This window comes from Centroberyx gerrardi, chromosome 22, assembly GCF_048128805.1.
Source record: "Centroberyx gerrardi isolate f3 chromosome 22, fCenGer3.hap1.cur.20231027, whole genome shotgun sequence".
NCBI lineage: Eukaryota > Metazoa > Chordata > Actinopteri > Beryciformes > Berycidae > Centroberyx > Centroberyx gerrardi.
In genome coordinates, this window is record NC_136018.1 from 24,018,560 (window position 1) to 24,036,891 (window position 18,332).

The following is an 18,332-nucleotide window of genomic DNA, read 5'->3' on the forward strand; positions in this document are numbered from 1 at the left end:
CGATTGGACTGATTCTGTGTAGTGGAAAAGGAGGGCTGTTAAATGGGCCAATCATAAAACCCTCCTTTACCTCTTTGGCTAGGAGTTTATCGACGGTGTCAGGCTCCACGAGGGCTGACTGAAGATTGTGACATGTATATGAGGAATCTGGGATGACCTGGATACCTGGGTGGAAGCCATGTGTGAAGCCGTGGATGAGGAAGTTGACGAACTCGGGATCTGGGTGACTTTTTAAGGCGGTGGCTAGGGCGTCGATTTTAATTGGTGTGTTGAGGTGCTTAGAAAGTCATGAACTGTGTTTGGTGGGGTTGTGAGGACAGGTGGGCCTGGAGTGGGCGCCTCCACAGAAGGAACAGGTGTGAAGGAAACGGCAGCTGGACACGTTGCAGCCTAAATCATTGAAATTATTGCACACCATCCTGCCGCCCTGGTACAGGATGGGTCTTCCCCTTTTGTCGAAGCCCTGAGGTGTGGAGCTGTGGGGAAGTGGCTGAGTATCAACCGGTTTGGGAGTGATGGGTGGAGGAGGGGCTGCGGGGGAGAGGCGAGAAAAAACTGGAGGGTTAGTAGCAGGAGCAAAGAAGCGTGCAGCAGGAGCAGGGTGGCGTGTAGCAGGAGCGAAGGAGCGTGGAAGAGGAGCAGCGATGGTGCATGCTGTAGCAGGATGGGATGGTGCGCCACAAAGCTCGCACGCTAGGGCGGAACGGGCTGTGAAAACGCGACAGTAGAGCTCTGAGTCCAGGGAGCCCCAGTATGTGCCCTGGTTGAATTGGTTGATGCGTCCTGCTGCTTGGGAGGCAAAGAGAATGTGGTAAGTGTAAAATCCGGTGCCACCAAACCGCAGGGCCATGTCCAGGATAATGGACATGTAGTCGTCAAGCTCTGCCCTGCGGTCGGGGAAAACTGAACAGATGGTGTCACGGTAGAGAGAGAAGGCATATGCAAATTCTGTGGCTGTGAGTTCTCTGGAACGGTTTGGCAGAGGATGTCTCAGCAGGACTGGTCCTTGGGTGCTTTGCAGCTCCCTGGGATAATGGTGATTGGACATGGAAGGCTGAAGGAGCTGAGCGAGATCGACGTAGTTACCCGAAATGATGTGTTGCCTGAGGGTGGATGAGACCGGGGATGGTCGCGACGCTGAAGCAGGGTGAACTGGAGGCTGCGCGGAGGCTAATGTGAAAGGGCTGGCTGTGGGAAGCGCTGTAGGTAGAGAAGGATTATCGGATGGGTAAAAAACATTTGGGTGATGGGGAAGGGGGGGGTAGGGGTTGGGGAGGGAGGGGAAAAAGGATAGGTTAGTAGGAAGTAGGGGTGTTGGGTTGGTGGGACCGCTATGGCTTGCCGCTGTCGGGGCGCTCTGGTTAGTAGAGCATACTGGGATGGAGGAGGAAGAGGGGGCCAAAGGAGCCAAGGAAGCTGTACTGGCACTGGCTGAAGGAAGGGAAGATGAAGGGATGCTGGGTTGAAGGGATGTATGTGCAAGGGTGTTTTGTGCAGCCTGCGGACACAGGGATGACAGAAAAGAAGAAAAGAGACGAGACAGATCGGAAACAAAGGGAGCAGGCACAGGGGGAGATACGACCTGGCCCTCACGACTGAGGGCTGGAGTGGCTGGATGCGGCGTGATGACGTCATCGGGGTTAGTCCCGACGGCGGCGACGTTGGTTTGAGTACCCGGAAGCACGGGAGTGTTTGCTGATGTTGTCGCGGGAGGATTAGTGCGGAGAGAATTCGTGTAAAGCTGAAAAAGTTTTGCTTTGTTGTCGTTGCGGTGGAAGAAGATTTTCTTTTCCTTGAGGACACGCTGCAAGCGGGCGACTGTCCAGTCGGATATGTCGGTGGCGCGACGACACACATTGTGTGTTTGGGGTGAATCCGGAGTTGTTTGTTGGCGTTGCCTGGGAATAGATCGCCTTGATCTTGAACGGTTGGAGAGATGATGAGTGGAAGAGGGGATGTCTCCCCTCGAACGACGACGGCGACTTCTACCTCTGTCGGAACGCGGAGGTGAGGGGGGAATCTCGTTGGAACTGCTGGATGGAGAGTAATGGACGATTGGCTGTTGAGGAACCTGGATCACCGAGCGTAACCGGGATGGCTGAAAAGTTTGAACCGGCGCTTGGGGCTCATCGACGGACGGGGGAGACTCCGAGACCGCGGATCTTGGTGGATCTTGGTCGAACAGGTCGTTGTCCGAGATGAAAAGCTGGAGCTCGTGATCCATGGCGAGATCAGGTAAGGGATCGATTACGTATAAGTTTATCAAAGCTCGGTCTGTCTGAGAACGTACGCAAAACGTGAGAACTGAGACATGCGAGAGAGAGAAAAGGTCATGGTTAGGCGCGTTTAAATAGGGTGGAGCAGGAAATTGAATGTGTGCTTGAGGCGTGGTCTTGTTCCCGAACTTTAGTTATAATAATAATAACTTCATTTTTTTAAGTGTCTGTCTGATAGAACCAATCATTTAAGTGCATTGTTCAAATTATTTTTCCACTAATATCTAATTGGCTCAAGGCTGGTTGGGCAGCACAAAACCCAGAAACAGAAGTTTGCTTCTCACTCATCACTTGGTTTAGACTGTGGTCGCGAAGTTTCATCATCCACTGTACTAGTTTGCAGCAGAGTTAGGCTAGGAAAGGAGTGTAGGCTAATCTGGTTTAGTCTGATTAGTTGGCTGATTTTTATGGTTATTAAGCTACCTAACTTTTGGTTCCTTGGTATGATTTTCTAATTTTTTCAGTTTTGATTGCTTATATTACTGTGAGGCACAATAGGCTAGCTTTTGAGTCTGTTTGCTGGCTCATGCTTAGGCTACATGAGTGCATTTCTGGCCCAGAGGAGGCTTCTCTAAGACAACAGGTGAAGCAGAGCTTCACTGAAGAAAAAATAAATAAATAAATAAATAAATAAAAATAAAGAAATATAATAAAAAACTGAACCTACATGTCGCATTATAACGTAACATTTTCATTGTCAAAGGATCATCACACAGTATGAACCTCTGTGAAGCCCCAAATGGTCCTGGACCTGCGGTTCAAAATAGGGATGTCCAACATAAATTGATGATCGATTTATTGTTTGTTATGTATCACGTCGATTAACCTTAACGGTTAACAACTGTTTGAATTGCGTCATTGCAGCCGGTTAGTCCAACTGCGCAATGACCATTAAACCAAAGTGGAGAGCTACTTAGAAGAAATGCCTCTGCCACTTGATATGAATCCACTGGACTGGGAAGCCCACCAGGTAGGATTCCCAGGCTGACAGCACCAACACAGCGGTGCCTCTGCACCCCGGGACCTCTGTCCCGTCAGAGCGCGTCTTCTCTGCCGCTGGGCTGACGGTGAACAGACGGTGCGTATGTGATGCGTTACTCTGGAGCGTTTGGACATGCTGATCTGTATAAGCCATTGATTGGATAGTTATGAAGTATGACGTGTTTTTAAGACCACCCATGAAGTAGTGCCTCACCAGTCTGCTGATGATTGATATGTGTCTAACCGAATCAGAACATGAGTTCAGCCGTCCTAGGACCACCAATTTCTCTTTGTTGGGTCTTAGAGGCGTTATGCAGCGTGTCGTTTTCGGTGGCATGTAGTGTATATATTGTAAATAGTTTAATTCAGTTAAGTAATTTCAATTTGTTCAGATTTTTATTGTTGATATTTCATTTTTTTGCGTAACATACAAGCTAATCGCTGGTGATTTAGCTAGCTTAGCAAGAAGACAATGGACAACATTGTGGATCGGATTCTACGGGATTCTTTCCAGTCTTTCAGTTATGAGGAAAAACTGAGAGTGAAGACAGAGGGGAGACCAAAGCCTCTTACTACTTGACTCAGAGAGTGGGATCCGTACGTAGGAGTTTTAAAAGTGCTTGGTATGACAAAGTGGAGTGGCTAACAGGGAGCTTGCTAACAAAACACATGTATTGCTGGCCATGTGTGTTGTTTAAGTGCGCTGCAGCAGGTGATGGATGCTCCAAGTTTGCCAGAAACGGATTTGAGGATTTGTGCAATTTCAACAGGTCTGTTAAGATTCATGGAAATTGAAAGAGCATGTCAGTGCAGCCGTGCAATTGAGTCTGTTGGGAAATTGAGGATTGACCATTTGATTGATGAAGGTGCTCACATCCAATTGACAAAGCATAACGAAACCGTGATATTCTCAAACGGTTGATTGATGCTATTTCATTCTTGGGTCATCAGGAGCTGGCATTTAGGGGGCACAACAAGAGTGAAAATTCAGATAACAAAGGAAACTACCGGGAGTTGACAGAAGTGCTTTCCCGCTATGATGATGTTCTGGCTGAGCATTTGAATTCGTCCACTTTGTTCTCCGATCTGATCGAGGCTGTTGCAGCCACAGTGCAGGAGGAGATAAAGAGCGAAGTAGCGGCTGCTCCATTTTTGGCATGGCAAATTGACGAGACGACCGACATTTCTTGCAAAGCTCAGTTGTCATTATTTTGCGTTATGTCGACGCTATGGGGATAATACAAGAGCGCTTCATCGGGTTCTTTGACGTTTCCGGAGGCAGGGATGCAGAGTCGGTGTTTAATTTTGTAGAGGCAGAGATGGCTTGTTTTGATTACAAGCAGAAACTTGTGGGGCAAAGGTATGATGGCGCAGCTGTCATGGCTTCCTCACTTAACGGGCTTCAGGCAAAAGTGAAAGCAGTCGCACCTCATGCTGAGTTTGTTCATTGCTACGCTCATCGCCTCAATTTAGTGCTCAGTCAAGGAGCAAAATGCACACCGGAGGCAAAGATTTTCTTTGCAATTTTGGCGGGGTTTTCCACGTTTTTCAACAAAGAGGATGCGTTTTCTGGACGACAGTGGTTGCTCTCGGTTGCCCAAAAATGCTCAAACTCGCTGGAACTTCTCATCAAGGATTGTCAGCACAGTAGCAAATAGCCATGACAGGCTGCTTAGGATCTTTGAGAGCATGCTTGAATCTGAGAGTGTGACAGAGGAGGACACAATCAGTGCTGCAAATGGGTTCATCAGAACCCTGGAAGATTTTGATTTTGTGTTCATGTTGCTGACATACAAAGTTCCAAGCTCTAAATGAGTTGCTCCTCCGTGGAACCTTTGAGAGCCGTCAATCCAGAAATGATGATGTCTCTGCGGGGCTTGTCTATTTGAAACTATTTGAATACACACTAGCAAAGTGTGTTTGAAAAATAGCAAATGGCATACCCCAGAATGCAAAATATACCTCCCATAACCTGCAAAATGAGATCACTGAAACTTGTTTTGTATAAAGAGTGATGGGACCCAGGACAGATGCAATATCTGAATCTGTCAATAATGATTCAGTTTGTCTGTAATTCTGTTCCTGAGGAACACCTGATTGGTTTGCTGGACCTGAGTCAGTTGGATGCTGAGTACATCACAACACAGATGCTGAGACATCTCTCTGATGGTGGTTACAGCACTGACAACATAATTAGTCAATGCTATGATGGTGCTTCTGTGATGAGTGGGATAAGAGGCGGAGTGCAGCTAGATATATACATCGCAACAACCATCAGCTGCACCTAGCAGTGGTGCATGCAATGCAAGCAGAGCCATGTGCCAAAGCTAGTGGCTAGAGTTATCAGGATCGCTTCATTCTTTCTTTCATTGCCACTACATTACACAGCAATACAATGCACCCTCTCTGAAGGGACTACTGGAAATACGATGGACCAGTCACTATGATGTGACCAGGTGTGTGGTGGAGAATCAGCAATCTAATCTTGAATCTATCTTGAATCTTCTCTCAGAGGTTTCAGATGACACTGCAGCAGGAATGGATATTTGCACAGGCATCAGGACTGTTAGTGCAGCTGAGGAAACTCTTGGTGCCTTGAAGCCTACTAATTCTATTCTGCAGGCTCAGTCAGTAGACCTCTGGTGTGCTGAGGAGGTCATCAGTGCCTCTTTGTAGGCATTGAAAGATATCTGTGGAGACAATTCATGGGATCAATCTGGCAAAACAGATACCAGTCCTGTAACAAAGAGACAGAGAACAATGAGCAAGCATCTCACAAAGTGTTGTTCTCTCTACTGTTGGTCACACTGGGAATGATTCCTCCAAAATACCCACACAGTGCATTCAGAAGTGCACAGAGCACTTCTGAACATTCTGGACACAGCCATTGCTGAAATTGAAAACATGTTTTCAAAGAGAAATCTTGAACTGATGAAGGCAATAAATTGCCTTCTCCCTCAATCTAGTTCTTTTTTTAGATTTGGCACTTCTGCCACCCCTGCAGCTGCTTGCAGGCACAACATCTAGTGATAGCCTGAGAAATTAAATTCTTGTAACAAAACCCATGTTGCTCAAGAAATTCACCACAGAGGTAGACCTCTCTACAGACCTTTCTTTAACAGACAAGTTAAAGAATACAAGGAAGCATTCCATGAGCTGCATGCACAATTAACAATAAAATGATGAAAAAACAAATGATGCAAGCATGATGACTGTAAAAAGATCCCCCCCAGTAATTTTGACTGCACCCCCAGTCAAAGCAGGCTAAATCTGGCCCTGGTTGATATAAGATTTGTGATGCAACTGCAAAGCTCTATTCTATTCTATTCTATTCTATTCTATTCTATTCTTAACTAAGAGAAAATGGCATTTTGATCTTATATTAATATTGTTGTTGTTCACTTAACACCTCTGTCTCTGCAGTGCGTCCTTTGTGCAAGATTTCAGGACGTTCTGGGTTGAGGTTAAAAGTCCTTCACTGATGTTCAGTAATGAAAGTGGATCCATCAGCTCCCCCACCACACCAACAGTGACAGCAATGGCAACGCCTCCGTCTCCACCTGCTGTAAGTAATGATGATGATCAGGACTGGGCCATGGAACTAGCTGGCTATCTGCCAAACTGGCTGGTAGATGGAGAGAATTACCAGCCAAAGTGAAAATGTTCCAGATTTGGCTGGAGGCTGGTGTTAGTTTTAAGTCCTGATCAGAACCTGCATTGTCTCTTGCAGGGATGCAAACAACTCGCTTTTCGGCGAATGTTGCTTTTTTCACGTCAATTTGGGTGACTTGTGTGAATCGTCCAGATCCGAAGTTTTTTTTTGGGGGGGGGGTGTATGGGTGACGGACGAATCTCCTTAACGATTCCTACAGTGTATTTCTGTCACGCTTATATGAGTGAAATGCATTGAGCAAAAAATTCTACTCAACTGTCAGGACCTGTTGTGAGGACCTCACATTATGTCACTGGTTACGTGGTTGTTGCTGGACCGTGGCTGACACAGCAGCAAACGCTCTCTCTCTACACTGCCAGCCGCCCCTCTCTCGACAGCCCCCCTCTCCCCCCCTCCAGCTCCAGTCTAACCCCCTGCCTGGCAGTACCCCCAAGAAGAGGGCCCAAGTTGTTCATTGTGAACCATTTTGTTGTAACATTGGTCCAATTTAACTTTATGCAAATAAATACGAAATTCCATCTTACTGACTTAGCTCCTATCGGTACTGTAGTCACGCCAACATCTTTGGACGAGCTATGCTAGCTCTCGTGATCTAACGTTAGCAATAGTCTGAAGGCACGGTCGGCAAAACAATGCTCGTCGAACAAGTGTCGCACATTTTACAAGACAAGAAGTGGACATGTAGCGTTACAACGAAATCTTATAAAGTTAGATAAGTCATCATGCCGTTTTGCTAACAGCATTCAACTCTGCATTCATTTTCAGAATGAGAGAGTTTGAGGAAAGTGATGCACTTCTTGTGCAAAAGTTGGATGCAGGTTGCAAGTGCAGTTGGAAGTGTTCATGGCTAAAGCTAGATGCCACAGTTGAGGTGAAATCAGTCAAGCACACATTCCCACTGTCTGACTTTTTCAAAAAAGTTGAAAAAAAAAGGATGCGCTAGATGCACTCTGTGCACAAAAGAAATCCAACCATTTTGAAAATAAAAAACTTAATTTACTACTTAACATTTGTCTGTCTCTTATTGAGTATATTAAATAGAATTTCCTCTTTATTTAAGCATATAGCACAGGCCTTCATCACATGGTTATATACGTATATTATGCTGTCACATTTTTTTTTTCCGACTTCGGTTAGCTCTCTCTTTTTTCACCATACATGTGTTTGCATCCCTGCTCTTGGAATAGTTGACCTAGGATCAGTGGAGATTTCTGTGATATTAAAAAGAAAATAATTGGTTCTGTACATTTGGTACCTCAATCTGGAGTTTTGATAAAGTGGAGCCCCCCACCACCATATAGGTGGAGAGAGAAATAACAATAGGGATAGCGAAAGTAATGGCAAGAGAGTGAGAGATTCCAGTCGAGAAAATCGACTCGCACCCCTTACTCAAAACGCAACATGTCTGGTGCTGCATTGCATTCTGGTCTATTGAGGCTACTGTCAGTCCAGAAATTGGTCTCTCTCTTCTTCTACGATGGATTGACAGCAGAAGAATGGTTAGATTGCTTTATGTACTTTGAGGAGTGAATAGGGTTTTTGAGGAGTGAATAGGGTTTTATAGGAATTCACACACATTTGCAGCCCCAAATGGCAGTGAGAGGTAATGGTTTGAATTTTGATGATTTCATTACCCAGAAATCCTGTGCAGTAACGTCAGTAAACTAAAAGTCTTCTTCTGAGAGTCTGGTGGGGGTTGAGGTGGTGAGGAGGTTCAACCGTTGTTGAATTGCTGGTGAATCCAGTGTACATACTCACTGTCATGTCAGTTGAAACCGATGAAGTTTGTATGTTTGTATATAACATACAGCGAGTTTGCTAGCACAGCTCTGTGGCAGCCTCCTTCAAAACAACAGAAGTTGCTGGAGAGTTCCAAACACTAAAAGATACTAAAATAAAATTACTCCTAACAGCTTGTGCAGCATAATCCAAGCCAAATGATTGCACTGTGGGTCCAAAAGTCCAATATTTACCTTATTATCTCCTAGATTTTTTCTGCTCCGTGCCAACAGTCACAACAGTAGGTGATGCTGCCTTCAAATGCAGTTGGGAATATTGTAATATTGTAATTACAGGTAAAGCACACTTGAACAAACCAATAAAGTGGTAATTACAAATGGGAATTCAATTACTTTAAATTTTTCCAATTACTACCAAAGTAGAAATTTCAGATAATGAAGGAAAGTGGTTGATGAGATTGGTTTTATCAAGTGTTTGAATTACACCATTGACACCTCTAGAACAGTGGTCTTTTATCCTGGTCCTCGGGGCACACAGCCCTACTGGTTTTCATTCTAGCCATCTAATAAGGACTGATTTATACCTGGGATGCAAGGTGAAAGCCATTAACTACTTGGTAGGATAGAAAACCAGTAGAGCTCAAAGTTCTGAGGACCAGGGTTGAAGACCACTGCTCTAGAAGTATCTTTGTAATTATACAAGATTGGTGTTTTCTCTCCAGCAGACCATCTCCAGTGCCGGCTGTGGCATCACTAAGGTTTGTTTCAGCCGACCTTTGAACTGTGACCCTGCAGTCAACGCCGACTGTCATTTCATGTCGGCTTGGATGTCCTCTCTCAGCAATGCAGCCGTTCAGTTTGAGATGACTGGTCCCTCCCGGGGATATATCTCCTTTGGATTCTCCGATGATCAGATGATGGTAATGGGATGACAAAATACATGATGATATGAATGCTTGACTGAGGGTTCTGGGTTACTGCTGTATGTGGTCAATTTCAATTTGGATATTCCCTTACAAAATGAATCCCTGAGACTTTGATTCTGGCTTGAGCTGTGGTTTTCAATCATGTCCCATGGAGGGCCAAGAGTGCAGGTTTTCATTCCAACCATTGGTCTTCTTCTCCAAGCATTTCTTTACTGATTTTTTTTCTTCCCTCCGTTTTCCTTAGGGAAATGATGACATTTATATTTGTGGCCTGGACAGTAACGGCTTGGTTCAGTTGCAGCGTGCCTTTTCAACAGGAAGATGGGCACCACAAACCCTTCCTCTGGTACAGCAATTCCTCTCATAGTACTGATTAATATCATCTAGATGGAATCTGGAGGTCCTGGCCAATGGTTTGCTAATCCAGCATTTTGCTTGTCTGACCATGAAATATTTAATACTTTGCAGTGTCACTGCTCTCACAGTAAGTAAACTGCACATGTAACTGAAGGGTTTCATTCCAAAATGCCACAAATCAAATTTATAACAAATTTGCTCCCAGACATTCCTTAATTACAGTAATATATATAAAGTACAGATTGTTATATAATATTTTAGAGTTATTCAGATGACTCATAACGGTACATAACATAATGGTAGCCCATAATGTGGTCTACTTTCATGCCAGCTATCGTTTTGCAAGAGAATTTTCTTTCAAAGGGTGGATATCTCATTTTAGAATGAAATGCTTCACATGGATAAAGGGATAAAGAGGACCTGTGGTGAGGAAAACCACAAGTCCCCGACTTGACGTTGAAGTGTTCTGTAACTCTCCAGGGGAATGTTTCCGACGTGACAGCCTCAGTACAGGACGGGATGATCAGCTGTTCCTTCACCTCCATGAACCCAATCTCTACTCAGAGGACCACTGGCTTCAGCAAACCCTACCACCTCATGTTTGCCTATGGACCCACCAACAACGGTAATAAATAAGTAGTGTCATGGAAGAGGAGGAATATACTGTTTCCTTCAATTTTTACCTGTGATCAGGGATGGAAATGTTACTAGCTCACTAGAATTTAGCCAGTATTTTTCACTGTATTTCATTCTGTTTTAAATTGTCCATATTAACCAAAAGTTGGATGGGGGCTAAATGATGATTGCTGCAATAAGTGAAATTTTCTGACCACTAGAGGGTGACAGAAACTGCTAAATATTTGTAAATAAAACACAGCAAAGCCTCTGCATTACAGAGGCCTACCAAGAACAAACTTTACAAAGCACTGTGCATACAGCTAAGCTAAACTTGCCCACTGAGAAGTCTGTCTCACTTTGCCAGTACTTTCTCCTGCTGAAGGTTACATGTCCCACGATGACAAGTGAAGAGGTAGGTAGCAAGTTTACTAGTTTATAAGTTAACAGCGAGGGAGGAGACAAGCTAGTTTAAAAAAAATGAAAAGCTACTGAATGGCCCGGGAGGAGCTTCGTTCCAGACCATAATTTGACAACAAGCTTTAGAAAAGAGGTGAAAACAGCAACACAGCTGGCCCATGTGTGTGGATATTGGTTTATATCATTATGTCTCAATTGCACACATTAGTTTCAGGATTGGTTATAAGATCTGATATCGCTTATTGCAGGTTTAAGCTCTTTCCCTGACTATGATTGATTGAATGGGCCTAACACCATGAAGCCAACTGAATGTATCAATACACAAAATCATGGCCATTGAGTATGGTAAGGTGTGGTACTCTCCATACCTTAGCCTGAGTCCAAATTTGATCTTGTAGGTTTTATTATTACAATTAAGAGCAAAGCTCAAACAAAAATCACTTATTTGGAAGCCAAATCTTAATGACCAAATAATTATCTTATATCTAATAATAATTTGCTCAATTGAGTGCTACACTACTAACATTCTATCATTTCAAAGTGATCTACTGTAAATACATGAATTGGAGCATTTAGTTCTGTCTCTCTTTTATTTGTCTCTCCTACAGGACAAATCAGCCTCCATACGGGGACCTTCATCAGCGATGACAAGGTGGACATTTCCAGGCCTCAGCTTGTTGGTAAAGCTAGCCGGCCTCATATCATCAAAGCACATGGTGAGTGAGTGATATGTGCAGTAATGCTGTTGTAGCACTAATTGGATCCATACACTTGTTTTTTACTATGTGTATCTGTTAGAGCCGAAATAGATTTTTTGTTATTGTGACATTTGTGTTATTGCTCAATGTGAAGGATTATATGGACATTGATTTCTTCGGTTGGAAGGGATTGATCTGTACTTCTAAAAAGTTTGTGCCGATGGATGAAGCGCCGCTGATGGAGGAAAAAGTAAGCGGCACATCATGAATTAAATCAAAGTGGATACTGTGCGTTAACGGATGCAAATGAAAAGTGGAAATGCAAAAGTGATCTTTGGATTGTGCCGTTAATTTAGAACAGTATAAAGCCTTGAACTTTTGAAAATGGAGGAAGAAACACCTCCTGCGTAGATTGCTGCAGACGCTGCTGCAGAGGCACATTTAAATGCGCTCCTTGGAACACGCAGAGGTAAATTGGGAGTGTGCACACGCAAAAAGAATGAAATAAAATCATTGATGGATGACAAAGACATTGGGAATGTGATGAACCGAGTTGAATCATTCAAATGTGCTCTAAGTGATTTTAAGGATACACATGATTCAGTCCATATGTTACTATCCTCTGAGGAGAGAGAAGATGATCGTGTGACATGGTATGAGCCGAAGATAATGCATTTTACAGAGTTTTTAAATGACGTGGAAACATGGATAAATGCACATCAAGCGGACACACAATCACTTATTAGACCAGAGGATAGTGTTTCTGCGACATCTAAAGGGTCGAACAAATCCAAAGGTTCTCAAAGGACAACGTCATCATCGTCATCATCTGCTTCCTCTGCACGTATGAGGGTGGAAACAGAACGAGCAGCTCTACTAGCTCGAGCAGCAGCATTAAATGAGAAACACCAATTGGAAATGGAAGAAGCTCAACTAAAAGCACAACTGAAAGCAAAACAGGAAAAATTTGAACTGGAAACAGATATTGCAGTTTCAAATGCTAAATTAAAAGTCATGGAGAGTTTCGAAATGTCCTCTCAGGTTGGACAAACAACACAGCCAGTAAAGCGAGAAGATGGCATGGACTCCTATTTAGAAAATTACAGAAGACGTACAGAGATGGAATCACCTGTGGAGTATGCAAAGATTGACACTGTGCCCAAGACACCATTGCAGAAAAGTATACTGCAACAACACTTAAAGCTGCAGCCTCCCCAAGCCCCAGTGGTAAACCAACCACACCAGCACGCATCTCTAAGGTCTCCTCAACAATATGCAGATGATAATGGGGATGCCAAATCAGATCCTACTGTCACTCAAATACAAAGTGGCATTGCAGACCTCATTATTATGCAGCAAAGGTTAGCTTTACTGCCTACAAGGGAGATACCTGTGTTTGATGGGGACCCACTAAATTTTAGAATATTCATGCAAGCTTTTGAATATGGTATTGAGGACAAGACAAGCAAAAGTCAAGACAGACTTTATTTCCTGGAACAATACACAACTGGTCAAGCAAGGGAGTTGGTTCGCAGTTGTATGCACATGGACCCACACCAAGGTTATTATGAAGCTAAAAGGCTACTTAAAGCACACTTTGGTGATGAAATTAAAGTCTCCCAGGCATACATGCAAAAGGCCTTGAATTGGGCAAACATCAGATCAGATGATGGAAAAGCACTGCACGCCTATGCATTATACCTCAGAGGCTGTTGTAATACCATGCAAGATTTGTTATACATGGCAGAGCTTGATAGTCCATCAAACCTGAAAATGATCATGTTAAAGCTTCCCTACAAGCTTTGTGAAAGATTCAGAACAAAGGCCTGTGACATCTTGGAGAGAACGGGACAAAGGGCTGGATTCCAGGACCTAGTGGAGTTCCTGGAGAGGCAGGCTAAAATACTTTTAGATCCGCTTTTTGGTGACATCCAAGATCCCATGTCTGGAAAAGGGATTTTGAAACCTAAGTTCACAGACTTCAAACAGCAATCAAAGAGCAGTAGAAGCAGCTTTGTCACTGCAGTGGCTGTAGTATCTGATACTGACAAAGGCTTCACAAAAGACAATAGTTCTGTAATAAAAAAACAAAACAAGGATCCTGGTTCCTTATGCATATTTTGCACAGGAAAACATAATCTTATGGAGTGCCACAACATTGGAGCACAGCCACACAGCAGCAAAGTTGAGTTCATAAAAAGACAAGGACTTTTGCTTAAAGAAAGGATGCTTAAAGAAAGGTCACTTAAGCAAGGACTGTAAGCGACGCATAACCTGTCAAACCTGCCAAGGGAGACATCCTACCCTGCTGCATATCACAGGAGGAAAGGGCTCAACAGAAGGGGAGCAAGGCAACCAGCAACCAGTCACCAGCGCACCGGTAACGATGAATAATGCAATCGATGTGCAGAATGGGCCCGGTGAGACAGACTGCATTCTTCCTATTGTACCTGTTCTGGTCAAATTAAGGAAAGGTAGTAAAATAATTGCAACATACGCCTTCCTTGACCAAGGTAGTAGTGCAACGTTTTGCACGGAGACCCTGATGAGAGAGCTAAAGGTGTCTGGAAGGAGAACTGGCATTCTGCTGCGAACGATGGGACAACTAAGATATGTTGGTTCCAATAGCATCTCTGGTTTAGAGATCAGCGGCCTGAATGAGAACGTGTTTATAGACCTTCCTCATATCTTCAGCCAAAAGGAAATCCCAGTCAGTACTGAAAACATTCCACTGCAAGGTGATGTGGACAAATGGCCGTATTTAAAAGATGTCCACATCCCTCATATCGAAGCAGGAGTCGGTTTACTGATTGGAACCAATGTCCCCAAAGCTATGGAGCCTTTGAGGGTCATCAACAGTCAGGGAGAAGGGCCATATGCAGTTAAAACCATTTTAGGCTGGACTATTAATGGCCCCCTGAGGGGAGGAGGTACCAACAAACAAAATGGAACACCTCATGTCATGACCAACAGGATTGCTGTGGTACCGCTGGATGTAATCCTACAACAGCAACTTAAGTATGACTTTCCTGAAAAACAGCACGATGAACAAAAGGAAATGTCCATTGAGGATCAACAGTTTATGGACCATGTCAAGGAGTCAGCAAAACTGATTGATGGACATTATTGCATTGGACTCCCTTTAAAAAACAAAGAGTGCTCATTTCCGAACAACCGGTGTGTAGCACAACGAGCTCTCGGCATCAAAAGGAAATTGATGAGGAACAGACAATTCTGTGATGACTATAACAACTTCATGCAAGAACTGATTGACAAAGGCTTTGCAGTGAAGCTGATCAACTCTACACAGGCACCAGACAAACGGGTTTGGTACATCCCACATCATGGCGTGTACCATCCACAGAAAAACAAAATCCGTGTGGTGTTTGACTGCGGTGCTACTTATCAGGGCACATCACTGAATGACCAGCTGTTGCAGGGTCCCAACTTAACCAACAGTCTCATTGGAACCCTGACCAGATTCAGACAGGAGCCAGTCGCCCTGATGGCAGATATAGAGGCCATGTTTCATCAGGTAAGAGTTCCTGACAAAGACTCTGACCTGTTAAGATTTCTGTGGTGGCCTAATGGCGACACTCAACAACAGCTAGAAGAGTACAAGATGGTAGTCCATCTCTTTGGCGCTACCTCTTCACCCAGCTGTGCAAATTTCGCACTAAGAAAATGTGCAGAAGACAATAAAGACCATTTCTCGAAAGAAGTCATCAGCACTGTTCAGAGGAATTTTTACGTGGATGACTGCCTCAAATCAGTCCCCACAGAAAAACAAGCTATCACACTCATCCAGGACCTCAGCATGCTCTGTAAGAAAGGGGGCTTCAGACTGACCAAATGGACATGCAATAGGCGGGCGGTACTTTCTTCTATCCCAAAAGAAGAACGTGCCAAAGAGGTCAAAGATTTGGACCTAGATCAGGACAAACTTCCAGTGGAAAGAGCACTTGGAGTCCACTGGTGTATTGAGTCAGATGCCCTGAAGTTCAGAATGGTCATCAAAGACAAACCTCTCACGAGACGGGGCATCCTCTCGATGGTCAGCTCAATTTATGATCCCCTCGGAATCCTCGCTCCATTAATTCTGCCAGCTAAGCAGATCTTACAGGAGTTGAGCAGGATGAAGTGTGGCTGGGACGAAGCAATACCAGATGCCTATGCTCACCAGTGGACCAAATGGCTGACTGAATTGCATCTACTATCTGAATTCAAGGTGAGCAGATGTTTTAAAGAGCAAGCCTTTGGAGAACCAGTTTCATTCATCATTTTTCTGATGCAAGTGAGACTGGATATGGCACAGTTTCATATCTATTGTTGAAGAACAGTGCCAATTCTATCCACAGTGCTTTTGTCTTGGGGAAAGCTAGAGTGGCTCCGATTAAACCAGTAACAATCCCAAGAATGGAGCTTACTGCCGCTCTGGTTGCTGTCCGCATTAACAAGATGCTTAGAGCTGAAATTGAGTTTCCACTTGAAGACTCCATTTTCTGGACCGACAGCACAACAGTGTTGAAATACATCCATAACAGAACTGCACGTTTTCGAACCTTTGTAGCCAATAGGGTCACTGCCATTAGAGAGGGTTCTGACGTCTCGCAATGGAGATATGTAAGCTCAACACTAAATCCGGCAGACCAGGCATCAAGAGGCGTTTCAGTAAGTGACTTCTTGGAAGAGCACCAACTGGATTTCTGGGCCGGCTTTTCTTAAGCAGCCAAAAACAGAATGGCCTAAAATGCCAGATGACATCAGTCAAGTGGATGCTGGAGACCCTGCGATAAAAACAAGTGCATTAGTTGCAGTTGTGACAGGTACAGAAGACCCAATTGACCAGCTATTGACTCATTACTCCACCTGGCATAAGCTCAAGAGAGCAGTAGCTTGGATTCTCAAGGTGAAAGAACTACTCAAACAGCTAGTCCACAAACGTAAGGAGCCTGGATGTGGTCTAGACTCTGTGCCTGTTCATAAGCAGGCACATCACCTGAAGAAGGCAAAAATAAAACTGACTTCCTCTTCACTAACTACAGATGATCTTGAGCAAGCAGAGGAAGAGATTGTCCGTCTATGCCAAAGGAAAAGTTTTCTGGAGGATATAGTAATACTTCAGAGATATGGATCAGTAAAAAGAAAGAGCCACCTATACAAACTGTCTCCAGTGCTTCAGCATGGTGTATTAAGAGTCGGTGGGAGACTGAGTAAATCAGCTATGCCAGCAGCAGCGAAACATCCAGTTATTCTGCCTAAAAGTCATCATGTGACACAACTTATCCTCAGGCACATACACGAGGAGGTCGGCCACAGTGGCAGAAACTACACCTTGTCACGGCTGCGGCAAACATATTGGATACTGGGTGCAAATGCTGCTGTTAGGAGGATCATCACCAAATGCATTGTGTGTAAAAAACAAAGTGCCGTTCGAGGTTGCCAAAAGATGGCAGACCTACCCCAAGACCGGTTGCTTCCGGATGAGCCACCATTTACCTATGTAGGAGTGGACTACTTTGGCCCATTTGAGGTGAAACGGGGCAGAGGAACAGCTAAGAGATATGGTGTCATATTTAAATGTTTAACTGTACGAGCTGTTCACATTGAGGTGGCACATTCCTTGGATACTGATTCATGCCTAAATGCAATTCGCAGATTCATCGCCAGAAGGGGTCAAGTCAAACAGTTAAGATCTGATAACGGTACCAACTTTGTTGGAGCAAACAGAGAACTGCAGAAAGCCATTGAAGAATTAAATGGTGCCCAGATACAGAACGCTTTGCTTAAAAAGGGAATCTCCTGGAAGTTCAATCCTCCCTCAGCTTCACATCATGGTGGCATCTGGGAAAGACAGATCAGGTCCATCAGGAGAATTTTGAATGCACTGCTTCAACAGCAGACCCTCGATGACGAGGGATTACAAACTGTACTATGTGAAGTAGAGGCCATCATTAACGATCGACCTATTACAAGGGTATCAAATGACCCCAATGACCTGGAGGCCTTGACGCCAAATCACCTCCTTCAGTTAAAAACTCAGCCATCTCTGCCCCCTACTCATTCTAAAAAGGAAGACTGCTACGCTCGCAGAAGGTGGCGTCAGGTGCAATATATTGCAGATTTGTTTTGGAAGCGGTGGACGAAAGAATATCTTCCAGACCTCCAAGAAAGACAGAAATGGGCCCTTGCACAAAGAAATTTCCAGCCAGGGGACATTGTCCTGGTCATAGATGACTCAGCACCAAGAAACTCATGGATTATGGGTCGTGTCCTGAGTACAACTCCAGACTCCCAAGGTCTAGTACGACAGGTGAAAATCAAAACAAGCACCAGCATATTGGACAGGCCAATAACTAAGTTATGCCTGCTCTTAGAGGCTGACTAATTGAAATGGACATTCAGTACTTTTTTCAGTTCCTGTTTGCAACCAAGAAGAAGGAAAGACTTTTGGACTCTTAAATACTCTAAGTGTTCCATAATCTGTGTATTACATAGAGTAATTCTATTTAGCGGCTCTATTTTGAATTTATGTGGTAATTGTAAAATAGTCCATGCATTTGACAATTAGGGACCGGGGTGTTAGAGCCGAAATAGATTTTTTGTTATTGTGAGTATGTAAATATGTAAATGTATTTAATCTAGTT

At 44.1% G+C, this 18,332-nt stretch overlaps 1 protein-coding gene across 4 annotated transcripts in view; it reads left to right on the plus strand.

Annotated features, from left to right (window-relative positions):
- LOC139912397 (putative ferric-chelate reductase 1) overlaps positions 1-18,332 on the plus strand; it is a 31,177-nt gene that overhangs the window by 5,707 nt on the left and 7,138 nt on the right. For 2 of the 4 annotated variants that reach the window (XR_013507946.1, XM_071900178.2), the window contains exons 4-8: positions 6,681-6,822; positions 9,392-9,589; positions 9,840-9,941; positions 10,433-10,577; positions 11,596-11,703. Coding sequence is in view for 3 of the 4 variants with exons in the window: in XM_071900178.2 (XP_071756279.2) it covers positions 6,681-6,822; positions 9,392-9,589; positions 9,840-9,941; positions 10,433-10,577; positions 11,596-11,703 (695 nt within the window). In the remaining variant the exon portion in view is untranslated. The remainder of the gene's footprint in view (positions 1-6,680; positions 6,823-9,391; positions 9,590-9,839; positions 9,942-10,432; positions 10,578-11,595; positions 11,704-18,332) is intronic. The other 2 variants (XM_078291446.1, XM_078291447.1) reach the window with 2 other exon arrangements.